Here is a 17,105-nt window from a genome sequence, read left to right as displayed (position 1 = left end):
AAAAAAAAAATGTCATCCGAAACCCTTTTTGTGAATTTAATTTGGTTCCAAAATTTTGGAACAATCCGATTTTTGGTTCTAAATGTGGAGCCGTACTGCCCATACCAATGTTCTTTTTCTAATATTTGTTTTAAAGAGCAAAGACAAAATTATTAAAATCCTAAATTGGACCAATCCATGAAACGGACGAGAACCGATCAGTTCGATTTATGCTTCTAAGGTAGAACTGGCCCAATTCAAGGGCGGGTCTCTCCTAACTTGACTTGACCTGATCCGTTCGGGGTAGATGAATTTTCACGTCATTGATCAAATTGCTAAAACAAGCCAATACTCGGGCATGAAATTGAAGCTGGTAACACTTGGTATAGGATTTCATGGCGGGTAGGTTTTGAGATCCCAAGACAGTAATGGAATTGTGATATTAGGATCTTGAGTTGAGGTGGTCGATATTTTAGTAGGTAAATTAACTCTTCATATTCCGCCAAAAAAAAAAAATAAACTCCTCATACAACGAAAGAATTATCGTATGCCCCGTATTACGGGCCATACTTGACATTCAGATATCTACTTCAAAGGAAATTTGTCTAGAACTAATTATAGGTGTGGTAGGGATTGAGATCCTAACGAGCTTTGCGGCTGCGTGAGCTCGCCGACGGTGGATCTGCCGGAGCTTCGTCCCTCCGTCCGAGCAACGACGCCGAGCCGGCCGGTTGGCCGGGCGCGGGCCTCCACCGAGCGCACGGAGCGCGCGAAGCAGCGGATCATTCCCCCCTTCCCCCCCCCGCGGCCCCACACACGGTGTTGGGTGTTCGCTCGAGGGCAGTACACCCAGCAACAGGGAAAAGGCCGAGGGCATCTTCCCCCATATCGTGAGGGTGCGGGACACGCGGTGTACAAGGTGGGCCCACCCCCCCACCTTCCCTCTCTCTCCTCCTTTTCAGATGATTGGTTGTGCGTGTACCATACCATTTGCCACACCACACCACACCACATTACAGCCCACAAACACTCTCTCTCTCCCCTCAACTGAGAAAAAGAGACAGAAAATAAAAAGGCACGTTCCTATCAGCATCGCACCCCGAACCTCACGCCCACTTGCCTCGGTATCTGTGCTCCTCCCCGGCGGCGTACCGCCCTCGTCGGCGTCGATAGGCTCCGATCCCCGCAGATTCGGTCGCTCCTAGGCAAGTTCGTACAGGCCTTTCTCGCTCGCGTGCCCGTTTTCGGTTGCTCTTGCTTGTGTGTTCTCTAGTTGTGCGGTAGTAGTACGGCCGCAGTGCGGACTGGCCGGATTCGCCGTCCTCGAGCTTCGAAAGTTGGAGTCTTGAGGGGTTCGCCCGTCGATTGGGGCCTGATTGTTATGTGGGTAGCTCTTAATTGGAAACATGGATGTACCTGTGGACTGTTTCTCGACTTTTGGGGCAGAAGTGAAGCTGATTAGGTGAACTTTTTGGTGGTGAATTATTTGGGGCTTTTGTGGTTGGATGCGATACTCGAGTAGGTATTAATTTTCTCGAGCTGTAGTTTGGGTCTTCTTCTTGGTTCGTGGTCAATTTTGCACGGTTAAGGATTTTGAAGATCTCGGTGACCAAAGATGGAGGCTAGAGTTGAGGCACAAGCGCGTCATTTCTATGGACTGCCTCCGGCTGACTTGCATGCGTTAGGAAAGAGGAGTTTAGAATGGGATTTGAATGATTGGAAGTGGGATGGTGATCTATTCGTCGCTAGACAACTGAATCCGGTTCCGGCTGATTATCCCAGCCGGCAGTTTTTCCCGCTCGAGAACAGGGTTCCTGCCTCTGGAAATTCATCCAATAGCTCGTCCTCATGCTCCGATGAAATCAATTTGAGAACTGATGATGGAAAGAGGGAGCTTGAGAAGCGTCGGAGGGTCATTGTGGTTGAGCACGATAATTTGGATGATAAAGCAGGCGGCTTCACTTTGAAGCTCGGAGGGCAATGTTTTCCAGTTGCTGAAAGGGATGTCGGAACTTGGGAAGGGAATAGTGGGAAGAAGACTAAGCTTGCTGGGGGTTCTGCAAGTCGGGCAGTTTGTCAGGTAGAAGACTGTGGTGCTGATCTCAGTAATGCAAAGGACTACCATAGACGGCACAAGGTATGTGAGATGCACTCCAAAGCCAGCAAAGCACTTGTGGGAAACATCATGCAGAGGTTTTGTCAACAGTGCAGTAGGTAAGTTGAGTGCCTGTAGGGTCTTTAATATATCCTTTCTTGCTATTTGCAGTTTCATCATTTGATGATATGTTATAATTGGAAAAGACGACTTAAGTGTGGCATCCAATTATGAGCATTATACCTGAGTGTGCCTGTAGCTTTTTTCATCCTTTTATATTATTTCAATTGATTATTTCCACTAAATTTCTAACTTTTCTAATGCTGCCCGTTCCTTTATTCTTATGGGTGTCCTGATATGGTGTGTTCATGTGGTATCTGTCTTCATCCACTCTTAATGGGACAGGTTCCATGACCTTCAAGAATTTGATGAAGGAAAGAGAAGTTGTCGCAGACGTTTAGCCGGCCACAATAAACGAAGGAGGAAAACAAATCCTGAAGCAACCCCTACTGGGAATACCGTTAACGATGAGCAGGCTAGCAGTTATCTGCTGATAAGCTTATTGAAGATACTGTCGTCTATGCACTGTAAGTACTGACATGGCTCGACCTTCTTATCAGCAGTTCGTGCATCCTTCTGCTGTTCCACAGTCTTTCATTGGTATTGGCATTTATTTCTTTTGAGATTTTCGGGGCCAGGAGACAAGTTCTTTAATAGCAAGCTACGTTAAACTGCAATTAGATTTGCATTCTTGTAAACCCGGCATCAAACCTGGTGCGCAGTTCTTATTTGTTGTGTGGACTATGAAGAGAAATGAAAGTACTCGGATTTTCAATTGTTGGTCTGAAGTTCGAAGTGCATGACTCATGCCGGACCAAATGGTATAATTATTTGATACTGTCTTTGTGGGTGCAGCCAATCAGTCAAAACAAGCTACAGATCAGGATTTGCTATCTCATATACTCAAAAGCCTTGCCAATGGCACTAGCGGGCATGGGGAAAGGAACATATCTGGCCTCTTACAGGAATCTCAAGGTATTCTCAATGGTGGAGCCTCTCTTGCAAAATCAGAATCGGTTCCTCCGATGTCCTCAAAGGGTGTTGAAGGATCTTCAAGGCTTGTTCAACCTCAAGCTGCAGAGCCTGCATTACCGATTCCAGCAAGTAGGTTTCTGTCTGGATACTTGATTCACAGGTAGAAAAACCCAGTCTCTTAGCAATAGAATTTGGTGTTCAATCCTTTGCAGATGGCAGAGATGCAACTGGAGGGCAGAGCAAGCTGAATAACTTTGACCTGAATGATACTTATATCGATTCCGATGATGGCATGGAGGACCTTGACAGGTCGCCTGTACCTGCAAATTTGGGCACCAGTTCTCTTGATTGCCCTTCATGGATGCAACAAGAATCTCACCAGTCTAGCCCACCTCAAACAAGTGGGACTTCAGATTCAGCATCTGCTCAATCACCTTCTAGTTCAAGTGGTGACAACCAGGTACTTACAGCTTCTTAAGTTTCCATCTGGTTCTTAAAGGTCTTGGGGTAGGGTGCTTTTGTTTCACAGCTAACTGCATATGTTATGCTTGATAAAGATAGTGGGTGATCATGAAGCATTTAGCTTTTGCTCCATTTGTGTGAGCTCTGTAACTCGTATGTTTCAGAGAATCCCAAGAGCCTACATGATACTTATTTTTTTTAGTACCACAAGCTTGGTCACGTTTATCTCTGTCCAACCTTCTTTAAGTTGCACCTCTCATGTATACTTACTCTGTCTCATCTGCTATTTCAGAGCCGGACAGACCGAATTGTTTTCAAATTATTCGGGAAAGAACCCAGTGATTTTCCTCATCTCCTACGAGCACAGGTACTCCTTAAGCCCCGGAATTGGTTTTGACAATAATGTTACGGTTCTTTTATCTCAGGAACTCTCATAACCAAAAAATGGTTGAATTTCCAGATACTTGACTGGCTATCTCACAGTCCTACTGACATTGAGAGCTACATTAGGCCTGGTTGTATTGTTCTTACAGTTTATCTTCGTCAAGACGAGGATGCCTGGGAGGAGGTGAGTTGTTCTCGCTTGTCATCCTAGGGCTGATATTTGATTACCCCTGATCAAAGTCTGATACTGCCTTTTCTCTAATGAACTTAATTCAGTCCTACTAGCTGCTCTACTTACTCTCTCTTTCTTTGTTGCCCTTTGTAGCTTTGCTACGATCTGAGTTCCAGTTTAAATAGGCTTCTGGATGTCTCAGATAACTTTTTCTGGAAGACTGGATGGATGCATATCAGATTGCAGCATCAAATGGCATTTATCTACAATGGTCTGTAGAAGTTATTGTGTCTTAATCCCATCAATTAATATGCATACAACTTTTATATATTGGAGAATCTGCATTCTGAAGTAATTTCACCCTGCAGGTCAGGTTGTTGTTGACACATCATTGTGTCTTAGGAGTATGAACTGCAGTAGAATTATGAGCATTAGACCTATCGCCGCATCATCTTCCGGAACAACTCAGTTTTCGGTTAAAGGCTTTAACATGTGTCACTCTGCAACAAGGTATGTCATACGAACATTAAGATGTGGTTAATCTGACCTTTCGAGCAAGTAGTAGACAATGCTCATCAATGTTTTAATATTCTCCAATGTCATTGTGTTCAGGTTGTTGTGTGCTCTTGAAGGCACGTATCTATTTCAAGAAGCAACTCTGGAGTTGATGGACGAGCAGTATAGCCTAGAGGAGCATGATGAACTCCAATGTGTCAAATTTTCTTGTTCTATCCCAAGAGTGACTGGAAGGGGATTCATCGAGGTGTCTGTTTTTTATGATTTCTCTGAATTTTATGATATGATACAAGAATGAACGTCATATCATATGCAGTGAAGCATTTAACTAGTGGCTTGTCCAACCATAGATTGCACATTTAATGCATGAACTGGTTGAGATGCAAACGAGGTTTTTAACTGGTTTATATATGGTAATATTTGTCTTGAAGCGAGTCACTCGAGCAAGAGGTTTGGTCTAATGTATTTGACTATCATGTCTGCATTTGCATCGTTTTTGGTGTGTGGTTGTTATGACCATATATGACCTGAGACCCATGTTTTGAACTTGTCCAGGTCGAAAATTGTGGTCTCCCAGGCAGCTTCTTCCCTTTCATTGTAGCAGAGAATGATGTGTGCTTGGAGATACGTTCACTTGAGAATGCTTTGGAGTTCGTTGAAGCTGATGTGGATGATCACCGAACTTCGAAATTTGAAGTGAAGAATCAAGCATTTGAATTCATACAAGAAATGGGTTGGATTCTTCATAGAAGTGGGTTGAGGTCTAGATTGGGACAGCTGGACCCGTACGCTGACTTGTTTTCATTTAAACGGTTCAAGTGGCTCATGGAGTTCTCCATGGATCATGATTGGTGTGCGGTGGTGAAGAAGCTCTTGGATATTCTGTTTGATGGAACAGTTGGTCCAGGGGAGCACCCTTCAATATATCGTGCAGTGCTTGAGCTGGGCCTCGTTCACAGGGCTGTGAGGAGAAACTGTAGACCCCTTGTTCAGCTTCTTTTGAGATACGTACCTCAGAGTGTATCAGAAAATTTGGAATCTGAGCTGAAGTCGCCGATCAATGGAAGTCATCAGAACTTCTTGTTTAGACCTGATGCTGTTGGCCCTGCAGGGTTGACACCTCTTCACATTGCTGCTGGTAAAGATGATTCGGAGGATGTACTGGATGCGTTAACTGATGACCCTGGAATGGTAATGCTTCTGTGACTACTATCTGGCCAAGTGCTTGTGATTCGTGCGCGCGCGCGCGCGTGCGAGAGAGAGAGAGAGAGAGAGAGAGAAGCAGCTCCATAGCGTCATGATTTTTGGGCCACTGACATCTTTACTCATTATTACATGCTTTGGTATCTGAGATCATTAGTTGGTCTATTAACATCATGGGGATTAATGTAGTCTAAATTGCTTCTGTGCATCTCTTCTCCTGTGTTGAACATCATGTCTAATTTTTGTGGGTTAAGAAATGCATACGAGACTCGGGGTTTAGCTATCTATATATTGATATCTGAACATGCCATTCAGGTTGGTGTTGAGGCATGGAAAAGTGCTCGAGATAGCACGGGATCCACACCAGAAGATTATGCTCGCTTGCGTGGCCACTACTCGTATATCCACCTAGTGCAGAAGAAAATCAACAAGCGGCCGTCACTGCCCCATGTGGTTCTTGATATCCCAGGTGTGGTCCCGGACAGCAATGGCACTCAGAAGCAGAATAAAGGAACCACGAGCAGCTTTGAGATTGGAAAGACAGGACAGCGGCTCGCTTATCAGAGTTGCAAGCTGTGTAGCCAAAAGCTGGCTTATGGTATGAGAAGCAGGTCACTATTGTACAGGCCAGCAATGATGTCGATGGTGGCCATCGCCGCAGTTTGCGTCTGCGTGGCTCTTCTATTCAAGAGCTGCCCGGAAGTCGATTACGTGTTCCAGCCATTCAGGTGGGAATTGCTGGAGTTCGGATCAAGCTAAGGCCAGTGAGTTCGTTCTGTGATGAGAATAATTAGGTGTTTGTATTATCTGTATGCTCTTATGAACTGTAAAGTTTGAGAATCTATGTAGAATTATTACTTTGAAAGATTGGAAGACTTCTAAAATATACAATGAACATTTTTACTCTCTCTCACCCACACGCACACACGCTCATACAGTCGTACTGGAGGGTCTGGACGTTATTGGAGTGTTCTATCTATTTGAGATGCTGAGTTTGCTTCCTTGGCTTTGACCACTCACGAGTCTAAAAGCCACAACCAATTGTGTGCATGATGGACCTTTGTTTCCAAGATTTTGAGAAATTCTCATTTTGACTTATGGAATTCAGTTGTTGGGTTGTCGTTATAACAAGTGAGGCTAAGCCTAGCTCAACCATTGAGACTGTGCAAGTCTGTCATTTCTTAAAAATTGGTATAAGTGTATTGAAAGTCTTAAAAATTGGTGTAAGTGTATTAAAAGTCTTAAAATTTGTGGAGCAAGTGTAATCGAATTTGAAAATTTAAAAAAAGTGTAATCAAAAGAAGGATTTCATTTTATCGATTTGATATGTTTTAGGATTAGATGGGATTTTTTGAAAATTTTATGACTCAATTGTAATTTTTGATAAATTTTAGAATTTAAATGTAATTTTTTGAAAGTTTTAAAACGCGGTTGAACCTTCATGATATGTTTGAGGATTTTGAACTCGATTTTGAACTCACTTTTCCCTAAAAATAACTTTTGGAAGAGCAAAACCTCTCAACATAAGTATTTCTGAATGTGAAAAAACTTGGGGAGGGATGGATGGTGGCCAAGTTCTTTTCGATTTGGAATTGAATGCCTCAAAGTTCGAAGAAGAAGAAGATATGGCAGTGCGGTGTGGATCTGGCTTTATCATGGTACTGGAAGTTGGTCGTTTCATTTGTTTTTAGTCCTCTGAAGAAGCAGTTTCACGACATCGATCAATTGTTCGTTTTTCCTTTTGCGAGCCTAGATGAAACCAGAAAGAATTCAACTTCCTAGAATGCAGCTCAGAACTAATTTATTGCCTTGAGGGGATTGATCCATTAGGCAAAACGTGTGGCCCGAGTCGCCACCTCTCGTAGTTTCGTCATGCGATAATACCGCCCATCACGAGTAGGTAGAAGAGACGGTCGCCACCTCCCGTAGTTTCGTCACGCGATAATACCGTCCATCACGAGTAGGTAGAAGAGACGGTCGGTGAACGATCTTTCGTTCTCTCTGGTTTACATTTTTGTTCTTGTTTGCTTTTTTTGTTTCTTGAGTAGGAAGTATTGGCCTTTGAATGAGTCAGGTAGAGAATGCACATGGCATGTACAAAACAACAGGTTAGCCATGGAAGGGAAAATTAGCCGTTCATTAGCGTACCTAATCAGCTGTCACGCGATATGTCTGATGCTTGCAACCTCTTCCTTCAGTGTTGTCCTGTGTTCTTTGACTTTCGGAGTCAGCTTGACAGAAAGTCATTAGATTCGTTTGCCGCCGTGATCAATATGGAGATTAAAAAGAAAAAGATGCCTGATCCAGACGGCAAGTAAACGAGAAAATCTCGAATGGTTGGATCGTCAAATGGATAATCAACTTGTTCGGTCCTTCTAGTCTTGGCTCGGCGTCGGGATGCAGCCATTCCTGTACACGGCTAAGTTGTAATAGACATGAAAGCACATTAATCAGAACGGAAGGGTAAGATAAAAAACCTTGTCATTTATGACTAACGAAATCGAATCTAAGATAGGTGCTGGTTTTGGATTAACGACACTGTCGGTTGGGAAATGAACCGTAACCCTGCTTGCAAGAGATGCATTCTGTCTTTTATGTTTAGATTTCGCGAATTTGTGGTCTCTTTTGTCGTTTTCGGGGAACTTCTATTTATCAGCGAATAAACGAATTCGAAATGAGCTAGTAATTAATCTTCAAGGGCATTTCTTGTTATTTTTCTCTTCAATGTATATGGTGTGATATGTCTTGTGCATTATTTTCGTATATATATAGTTGAGCATTCATGGCTTGACTGCAATTCTTCATCGGAGCTAGTCAATCAACTTCGAAAACATGGCTGCGACGACAAAATCCGTCACCTTCCTTCCTATAGCTCTCGCAATTCTCCTCTCTTTTACTGCTTGCATCGGTCGTTTTCTTTTAACCTTCACATAAAACAGCACGAGTATAATTTCTTTAGCAGATATTCCATCCTTCTAACGTCGGGTTTGCTTCCGATTGCAGAGTCCAGGACATTTGATAATGAAAGGAAGCTGCAGGTAGGTTCCCCAAGTTACTGCCTCCATGGCTTGTCGTCCTAAGACTCCTAGTCCCTCTAAGCAGTTTCCAAGAGTTGCATTTCTATCATCCTCCTGAGAAAAATCTCAAGTAACACGTTTTCTTTTCCTGGAGGCAAACGAGACGGGTGCTGCCTGGTGCATCGCGAAGCCGTCCACCGACAACGAGAGGCTTCATCACAACATCGACTACAGCTGCCGCCACAACGGGGTTTACTGTGAGTTGATTCAACCGGGTGGAAGCTGCTTCCATCCCGACAATGCAGTTTCGCATGCTTCGGTCGCGATGAACCTCTACTATATAGCAGCTGGGAAGCACCCCTGGGACTGCCATTTCAACGGCTCCGCCCTAATCGTAACAGCCGATCCTTGTAAGTGTCATCTTCAATTGTTTTCCATCAACTCCTGCTCACTTGATATACATATCAAAAGCGTTCCAAGGGGAAATTTCTTTTTCTCCCCAACTAGTTGGGATTCTAAATAATGTTGGTAATTCAAGAAGTGTTGTCTCTCATATCAATATACAAGCATTCAAACTTCAAGGAAACTCACGACTAAGCTTGCTTTTGGTTTTCTCCGACAGCCATTGGCAATTGCATCTATCCAATGTAATGGCCACCGATGGAGCGCTTGCGAGTACGAGACAGGAGCAATATGAACTTCAATCTGACAAACCAGTGCCTGAGTTAATAATGTCTCTATTCTCTTGATTATAGTTAATAATGTTCCTTTTTTCGTTTGGTAGTTTTAAAAGACATGTCTGTCTTCTCATCCAGCTATTGTAGCGGGTACAACTTTGTTTACCAGCTTTAGTTCCAGCGATTTCATAAAAGAAAATAATCCCATGACAAATCGAGAATAACCATGTCGAACAGGTACCATTAAATTGATATGGCAAACAAATTACATATCGAGAAAGGCAAAAAAAAAAAAAAAAAAGATAGAAAGGGAGCGAGGTGCGTGGCCAATATGCATATCAGAAACAACATTAGGGCACTCATACTTTGCAGAGACATTGTAGCAGAAATAGGACAAGCAGATTATTCATCCACTATACTCTAGCAAGCATCACCAGCAGCGAACCACGATGGGGGTCTCAAGATTGAGGCTTCTCCCACTTGAGGGGCTTCACAACCTCCCAGGTGAAGTCGGGGTCGTCCCTTCCAAAATGACCGTAGGCAGCAGTCTTCAAGAACCTGCCATTGCCACCTCTCTTGAGGTCCAGGTTAATGGAAATCATTCCTGGCCTGAAATCAAAGCTCTCCTTGACAATCTTCAAAATTTCCCTGTCGGGAATTTTCCCTGTTCCGTAAGTATCGATAAAGACGGACAAAGGTTCGGGCACTCCAATGGCATAGGAGACCTGCACAATGCATCTGCGTGCAAGCCCATTCGCTACGATGCTCTTAGCAGCCTGCCTGACAATGTAGGCACCACTCCTGTCCACTTTGGTGGGGTCCTTTCCTGAGAAGGCACCACCACCGTGGGCTCCCCAGCCACCATAGGTGTCGATGATGATCTTACGGCCGGTGAGACCCGCGTCACCATGGGGACCACCAATGACAAACCTGCCCGAGGGGTTAAGGTGGAAGATGGTTTTCTCATCGAGGTACTTCTCGGGGATGACAGGCCTAATAACATGCTCTTTGAGATCAGCAGCGATTTCGTCGTTCGTGACTGTCTCATCATGCTGGGTCGAGATCAGCACAGTATGCACACGGACAGGAACCATGGCGCCGTTGTCACTGTAGTACTCAACAGTGACTTGGGTCTTTCCATCGGGTCTCAGCCAGGGGCAAGTACCGTTCTTCCTGACGTCAGTGAGACGTGCTCCGAGCTTGGTCGCCAGGACATGGCTCAGAGGCATCAATTCGGGGGTCTCATCAGTGGCGTACCCAAACATGTGGCCCTGATCACCAGCACCAATCTCTTCAGGGCGCTTGGTGAGGTGGCCGTGGACGCCCTGGGCAATATCAGGGCTCTGCTGCTCAATATTCACCAGGACCTTGCACTTGTCAGCATCTAGACCGACATCATCAGAGACGAATCCAATGGCACGGCAAGTGTCGCGGACAATCTTCTCGTAGTCGATGTCGCCCTTGGTGGTGATTTCTCCGAAAACCATGACCATGTTGGTCTTTGTGCACGTCTCGCAAGCAACCTTGCTGTCGGGATCCTGGGCGAGGCAGGCGTCAAGCACGGCATCAGAGATCTGGTCGCATAGCTTGTCGGGGTGACCCTCGTTCACAGACTCGGAGGTGAATAGGAAGGTCTCCATTGCTCCTGAGACGCACAACAGGAAACTGCACGAGTTAAATCTCTAGTACTATGCTGGTATTTCAGAGAGCTGCATTTATATGAAGAAAGAATGCTCAATCAACGCCTAAATATAAGAATTTTATCAGGTTCCTAAATGCCTTAAAGTTGGTTGATACTTCCCCATTTAATGGAATAAGATCTTTATACTTTTCCAGGAGTTCTTATCCACCAAAAAGGCAAAACTCCATTAAGACAACAGGGGCATAGCACCGGATTCTTTAGGCACTACAAGGAGGAGAAAGGAATTCGGAATCGAATTATCTGCACTGATTCCTCCAATAAAGGATTCAACCAGCGAAATCATGGGATGCTCGCATGTTTCTAGATGAAAACTGTCCTAGCCTAGGTGGAAAAATTCGATAGATACCTTTCTAAGCGTTTAAACAGCAGCCAACAAAAATGCACTCAAAAAATCTGCTAGAGTTGACTTCAGTAACACGAGTCAAAAAAAAAAAAGAGTCGCGCTTAGCAAAAGCCCAAGATGAAGTGAACACTCGGCAAACCACCATACACAGTGACAGATCCAAAATCACCGAACCAGCACGCTATGTTCTATAACCAAAAACTGCAGCTAGTCACAGAAATAGACAATTGCCACAAAGCAGTCTGAATTCAAACTCTCAGATTGTACCTAAGAAGTTCTAGATCTGCCAACAAGATGATACTTCGCTTAGACTTAGACAGGGCTTCAAGACACTTCACGTGCAAGACAAGAAAAACCAACCACAAAGCCGACAAACAACCCCGCGACGACGACGACGACGACCCAGCACCAAATCCAGCAATCTTGAACCCCAAAAAAAACAAAAAAGGTCCCGTCTTTCATTGCTACATATGTAAGATCTGACAAGATAAGGCCCAATGACAGTAACATGGAAGTGATGAAGAAGATGCTACTCTAATGCCGCAAAGGCTATAGAGAAGAAAAGGGTACCCGCAGCTATCGTTGTAGCGCAGAAAAAAATCGTACTTTGTGCTCGGCCCTTTTTCCTGCGCCGAGCAACCAGACAGAGGAAATGACACGACGACGACTCTGTCCTAACCCTCGCATTATATAACAATCGCCCCCAACTACCGGTTACCGGTTGGGGAGGTTGGCGGTTCATTCTTGCAGCTTTGTAGGAATGCCGGATCTCACGGCTGACGTTTCTCGCTGTGCCGCAGCCGTTGGATCTTGCAATTACTACATTTTTTTTTTCTGGTCGAATTCCAATTTACTTGTTTTTTTTTTTGGGGGGGTCGAAGAATTCCAATTTACTTTAAGAGGTGGGATTGGTTGGGGTTGGTGAGAGAAGATGACTGGGCCTTCTGTTCCCATATATGAAAAGGGAAAAGGTAGGAAAATCTCTTTCACTCCATTGGCTGGCGTTGGCATATCAGATTGAATGTCACCGGGGAACGCCGGTTTCTCACCAACCACAGCCGGTCGTCCGGCTTATCGGCTCGAGCCATTTTAGTTTCGGCCGAAGGTGGATCTCCAACGAGTGGTCCGATTGACCATGGTCGGCATCAAATGACTGCTCGATTCGAAACCCGACATGAATTATATTGAAAAAAAAATTGGAATTTAACAATCGACACGATTCCTTAAAAATTAATGTGAATTGTTACTCTTTCGGGATTCTTTTAGTAAATCTAATACTCCGTGTGGCAATTTTAGTAATGATTTTGACGATCCCGACTAAGGGTGAGCAAACTAAACCGGACCGATCCGACCGATTGGGTTGGTCTAGTCCTCGATTCCATGATGGATGGAACCGAATCGGGCCGTCCAAAATATATATAATTATATATAATATATAATTATAATTAGAAAAAAAATTAAGAAATTTTGAAGAACTTATTAATCTAATTTTTTCATCTCGTGCTTGACACTCACTCTTCTCTTCTAGCTCGACGCTTGCATCCGGTTTTCGCAACGTAGCCTCCGATCGTGTTTGTCGATATGTAGTTTCCGATTGTGTTTTGTCTTGACTCAATCCGTATTTTGTCTTAACTATATTATGCAAAACCATTGTTTTATTCGTATTTGGATGCAGTGAAGTACAAGTATAATCCCACTTTAAGCTTGATTCTTTCCAACTCGAGAAGAATGATGCAGGAGCATGATCCTATTTCAATTGTTTTAAATGTTTTTCTTCATAATTTAGTCTTTTATCATTATTTAGGATTATAAGTACTCATGTGATGGTTTTACGATGGCCATGTGTATGTTTATTAGGTTGGATGGTTGAGATTGGAATATGTTAGTTTATATCCAAGGGCTAGATTTCTATAACTAGCTGGTGTTAGCGGTCCCACTAGGACCGCACCTTTAATCCCGGGCCAGCCCGATCCCGATTCGGTCTTGAAAATTTGGGATTCGGACCATGCACATCCTTAACCTCGACGCGTTGGCCGACGATAAAGTTGGGGTATGAAAAGAATTAGCATCCGCTTCTCAAAGATAAAAATCACATTGAATACGCTTGTCTTCTCCAGATCTTGAGTATCGAAGTGGACGATAATCTAAACGACATGCCATCCATCCAGTCCCAGCACGGTAATATCCCATAATGCGAAAATGACACTCATCAATCGAGTTATTGTCATAGGTGGGAGAAAATAATTTGACCAGGGCTACTGATTTATCGCTCTCACACTTTGATTAACCACTTAATTAAGTATGGTTAAGAATGATAATCTCTGTTTGATGCTAAGTAAAGTAAAGTGAAAGTTTGTCCTACCATCTTCGATTCACATTAGCCGGTTGGTCGACAGAGCATGCGTTTCGCAGACAGATATAAGTGGTGGTATTGTCTTCTCACAGTACTGGACAATGATTTTGCAAAGGTCTAATCAAAGTTAGCAAACATTATTAGTAAATACTAGTTCAGTAATTACTTATTCTTTGACATTAATAGTAACACAGTTCGATTTTTACGCCGAAATGATCAATCATATGATCTAACATTAATAAATGAGGTCAACGTCTGTGGTGGTTTTGAGAGTTTCTCACGAGATTTTTTTTTAAGATAATAATTAGGTTTACCGTGTTTAGAAGAAAAAAAAAATCACACACTCACCGTGGGGTGAGTACTTCGGCTACGTTTGGTTTCGCCCTTCACCAATCGCCCTCGCTCAAGAAAGAAAATGAATAGTAAATTAGGATTTTACTTTTTAAAATGGGTAAAATTGATTTTTTAGTAAGATATTAAGGGCATAATAGGCAACTAACTAATTTTCTTTGATAGGGCCTTCGGCATTTTCAAATAATGGAAGCTATCAGTATTGAGCTTTCGACCTTATCAAGGCCAACTCTACCCTCAAAGTCTCTTGAGAATGGTCACCAAATACTTCAAATTTCTCGTGGGGCTTTCAAAATGCTGAACCAAATGCACCATTGTTATATATGTGCTTGGAGCTAGTTTTCTTGTGGTTGGTATTTCATCCAAACTTTCGGTGGGCCGAACAAACTTTAATTATTAAGCCATTACTTCTCCTTTTGACGTGGTTGTAAATTCCCCATTTTAAGCCCTACGATCACCTATGGCTCACAATGTCCATTTCAGACGGCGAATCAAATCGAACCGCGCCATTCATCGGAAGCGTGCTCCTCAATGGAGACTAGAACACGTCGAATTTCACCACTCGAGCGATTCTTATTCTGTCCCAACAAATGACATCCTAACTCGAATCCCTCGATCGTATCATGGTCAATCTCTGATTGATCCATAGCTCTCCGAAGTCAATCTGAAAGAGATCTTCAAACTAGGTCCCCCAATTTTTCTCCGGTGTGGGTGAACCAAACCCAGGGCCACGACACGATCCCTAAATCTTGGAGTTCCTCGTCTCACGTCTGCTGAAGGAGGTCAATCGTAAGGAGTCAAAGTCGGACGTTATTCGAGCTCCACCAACACCTCGCCGGACGCGGGAGTTGGGCCACCAACCCAGAGCGACCGGACCCTGCCGACTCGGTCGGTTGGTGGAGCCACTGCCGCTTGGCTCGGCTTGGCTCGGCGCGGAATGGGAGGCCTCCTCTGATTGACGTGGCAACAACTTAAAAAATGGAAAATGGGTGGGGAAGTGGGTGTGGTTGGGATTGGTCGAGGCTCCGGCTCGGTGCGCTCTCCCGTCAGATCACCCCCGCACTCTTCCCAGAAGCTCGGGTCACCGACACGTGGCCATCGTTCGGGAGTTGGTGGATGACGTGTCGGTCGGCAGACGACAAGTACTACCCCACAGTCAGAAGGAGGGGCTTTGCTAAAGTTCCACGTCCGACTGACGCACTGCATGGAACAAATCGTTGGGGTGTCAACGGATCGGGCATTTTCGACCCCCAAAAAAAAAAAAAAGGGATCGGGTATCATGATACCCGATCCAAACCTAAATGAAAGGGAGCTCCACCCAACCCGACCCAATATGACACCGGAACCATATATATTCCAAGTCATTGGGTCAATTCGGGTTTTTTTTTTTTTCCTTCGCATCCTCTGCCACAATAATCTCGCGAAGACGGAGCGCATTCCTGTCGTGAAACATCATGGCGGCGTCGAACGTCCCTAGCTATTACCTCAGCCTCCCGTCTCTTATCTTTGCCACTCACTTCCACCATGATCTCCTCCTCACACCCTGATACTTCCTCGCTCCCATAGTCTCTGTTGTACTCTTCGCCGCCGTGGCCGTAATTGACTGGAATTCCGATTGCGGCAGCTCGATCCTATGCGACTTTTCCCACTTGTAGACCTCCTTGTTGCTGGAGGACTTCGTGACGGAGATTCACGCGACCCGGAGATCACTCTTCCTTTCGCGATCGGGATCGAGTTGGAGCTGTCATCGGCATAGATCGTGGAGTTCGACTTGACCTAATTCAAAGAGGAGGGCTTTCGGCTCTCGACAAGCGTCAATCGTGGAGGAGGGAGGAGAGAGCCGTCACGATGGTCTTGGTGGTGGTGGTGGTCGACTGAGGTGAAGTTGCTACTAAAAGTTGGTGAATTGGAGAGAGAGAAGGTTAGGGCTAATACTTTTAGAATTGAGGAATTTAAAAAAGGAAAAGAAAAAACGAAACTTGAAACCGACTCACAAATTATCCGAATTCATTTACTTATTACCCGAACCGGAAAGACCCGAGATTTTCGGCTCTAGTTACATCGGTTTGTGTTTCGGTTCGGTTTTAAGACCCCTAATTATCACTGGGTGGTACCATGTCCTTCACGGATATATATATCGTGTGTGTGCGTTTTAGGTTTTGGTCTTCCCAAGCAATTTTGGAATTTGCATATTGCTCTTCAGGCACCGAGTGGTTGAAACCATAGTAACATGTCTATCATATTCTTCTGATTAGAAGAATCTTCCGCAAGTGCTCTGGAAAAAACCTGAATAATTTTCTCAATGGAAAATTCAATGGCTACAGTATACGGGTTGAACACACACAGATATATATGAGATTCGGTCCGATCTCCTATCACTAAGGAATCAAATTTCTGATTGACCTATCTAATACTAAAGTGTCATTTACATCACCGAATTTAAGTACCCAATTTGCGAACCAGATTGCACACACGAGTCTCTTTCCTTAAATGTACGGTTTTGATATGTTGGAGAGAGAGAGAGAGAGAGAGAGCATGTTAGACTACTTTTCGCCATTCGCTAAAAAATGAGCTCGAGGATAATGGGCTTTCCTTTTTTTACTTGGGCCAATGGGCCGTGATCTGTAAAAATTTAAACTTCAAGCGAGCGAGCCCAAAAAGGGTTCAAGACTAATAAAATATAAGGCAAGTTGTGCGGTGAGCGTGGATCGAACACGCGACCTTCAGATCTTCAGTCTGACGCTCTCCCAACTGAGCTATCCCCGCCGGTTGGTCCGTTTTAATTGTTTAATAAATTATAACATAATGTTTTCCAT

The 17,105-nt window shown here is 44.1% G+C and overlaps 3 protein-coding genes and 1 non-coding gene across 4 annotated transcripts; 2 read left to right on the top strand and 2 right to left on the bottom strand.

Annotated features, from left to right (window-relative positions):
- Positions 1–976: 976 nt before the first annotated feature.
- Positions 977–6,758, top strand: LOC115747687 (squamosa promoter-binding-like protein 1). Its single transcript, XM_030683935.2, has 11 exons — positions 977–2,193; positions 2,480–2,661; positions 2,990–3,238; positions 3,322–3,569; positions 3,864–3,938; positions 4,032–4,139; positions 4,281–4,398; positions 4,496–4,637; positions 4,740–4,890; positions 5,199–5,834; positions 6,162–6,758. The coding sequence occupies exons 1-11, from the start codon at positions 1,595–1,597 to the stop codon at positions 6,603–6,605; spliced, it is 2,952 nt and encodes a 983-aa protein (XP_030539795.1). The 5' UTR covers positions 977–1,594; the 3' UTR covers positions 6,606–6,758.
- A 1,864-nt stretch (positions 6,759–8,622) lies between these two features.
- LOC115747603 (glucan endo-1,3-beta-glucosidase 7-like) lies at positions 8,623–9,739 on the top strand. Its single transcript, XM_030683811.2, has 4 exons — positions 8,623–8,754; positions 8,850–8,884; positions 9,018–9,273; positions 9,486–9,739. The coding sequence occupies exons 1-4, from the start codon at positions 8,679–8,681 to the stop codon at positions 9,512–9,514; spliced, it is 396 nt and encodes a 131-aa protein (XP_030539671.1). The 5' UTR covers positions 8,623–8,678; the 3' UTR covers positions 9,515–9,739.
- Positions 9,740–9,771: 32 nt separating this feature from the next.
- LOC115747602 (S-adenosylmethionine synthase 5) lies at positions 9,772–12,342 on the bottom strand. Its single transcript, XM_048271924.1, has 2 exons — positions 12,156–12,342; positions 9,772–11,185 (listed from the first exon to the last, which is right to left on the bottom strand). The coding sequence occupies exons 1-2, from the start codon at positions 12,325–12,327 to the stop codon at positions 9,999–10,001; spliced, it is 1,359 nt and encodes a 452-aa protein (XP_048127881.1). The 5' UTR covers positions 12,328–12,342; the 3' UTR covers positions 9,772–9,998.
- Positions 12,343–16,982: 4,640 nt separating this feature from the next.
- TRNAF-GAA lies at positions 16,983–17,055 on the bottom strand. Its single transcript has one exon. It is a non-coding gene; the product is annotated as a tRNA-Phe (tRNA).
- Positions 17,056–17,105: the final 50 nt, after the last annotated feature.

Source organism: Rhodamnia argentea, chromosome 10 (genome assembly GCF_020921035.1).
Source record: "Rhodamnia argentea isolate NSW1041297 chromosome 10, ASM2092103v1, whole genome shotgun sequence".
In the NCBI taxonomy this organism is placed as follows: Eukaryota; Viridiplantae; Streptophyta; class Magnoliopsida; order Myrtales; family Myrtaceae; genus Rhodamnia; species Rhodamnia argentea.
This window is presented reverse-complemented; position numbering and strand designations above follow the sequence as displayed.

Excerpts from the sequence above, each read along its gene's own strand:
- LOC115747687 (XM_030683935.2), top strand. The coding sequence starts at position 1,595 with ATGGAGGCTAGAGTTGAGGCACAAGCGCGTCATTTCTATGGACTGCCT. Across the intron at positions 2,194-2,479 it reads TTTTGTCAACAGTGCAGTAG|GTTCCATGACCTTCAAGAAT; the intron begins GTAAGTTGAGTG and ends TTAATGGGACAG. Across the intron at positions 3,570-3,863 it reads GTTCAAGTGGTGACAACCAG|AGCCGGACAGACCGAATTGT; the intron begins GTACTTACAGCT and ends CTGCTATTTCAG.
- LOC115747603 (XM_030683811.2), top strand. The coding sequence starts at position 8,679 with ATGGCTGCGACGACAAAATCCGTCACCTTCCTTCCTATAGCTCTCGCA. Across the intron at positions 8,755-8,849 it reads CTCTTTTACTGCTTGCATCG|AGTCCAGGACATTTGATAAT; the intron begins GTCGTTTTCTTT and ends TTCCGATTGCAG. Across the intron at positions 8,885-9,017 it reads ATAATGAAAGGAAGCTGCAG|GCAAACGAGACGGGTGCTGC; the intron begins GTAGGTTCCCCA and ends CTTTTCCTGGAG.
- LOC115747602 (XM_048271924.1), bottom strand. The coding sequence starts at position 12,327 with ATGAACCGCCAACCTCCCCAACCGGTAACCGGTAGTTGGGGGCGATTG. Across the intron at positions 11,186-12,155 it reads CGCTACAACGATAGCTGCGG|GAGCAATGGAGACCTTCCTA; the intron begins GTACCCTTTTCT and ends TGTGCGTCTCAG.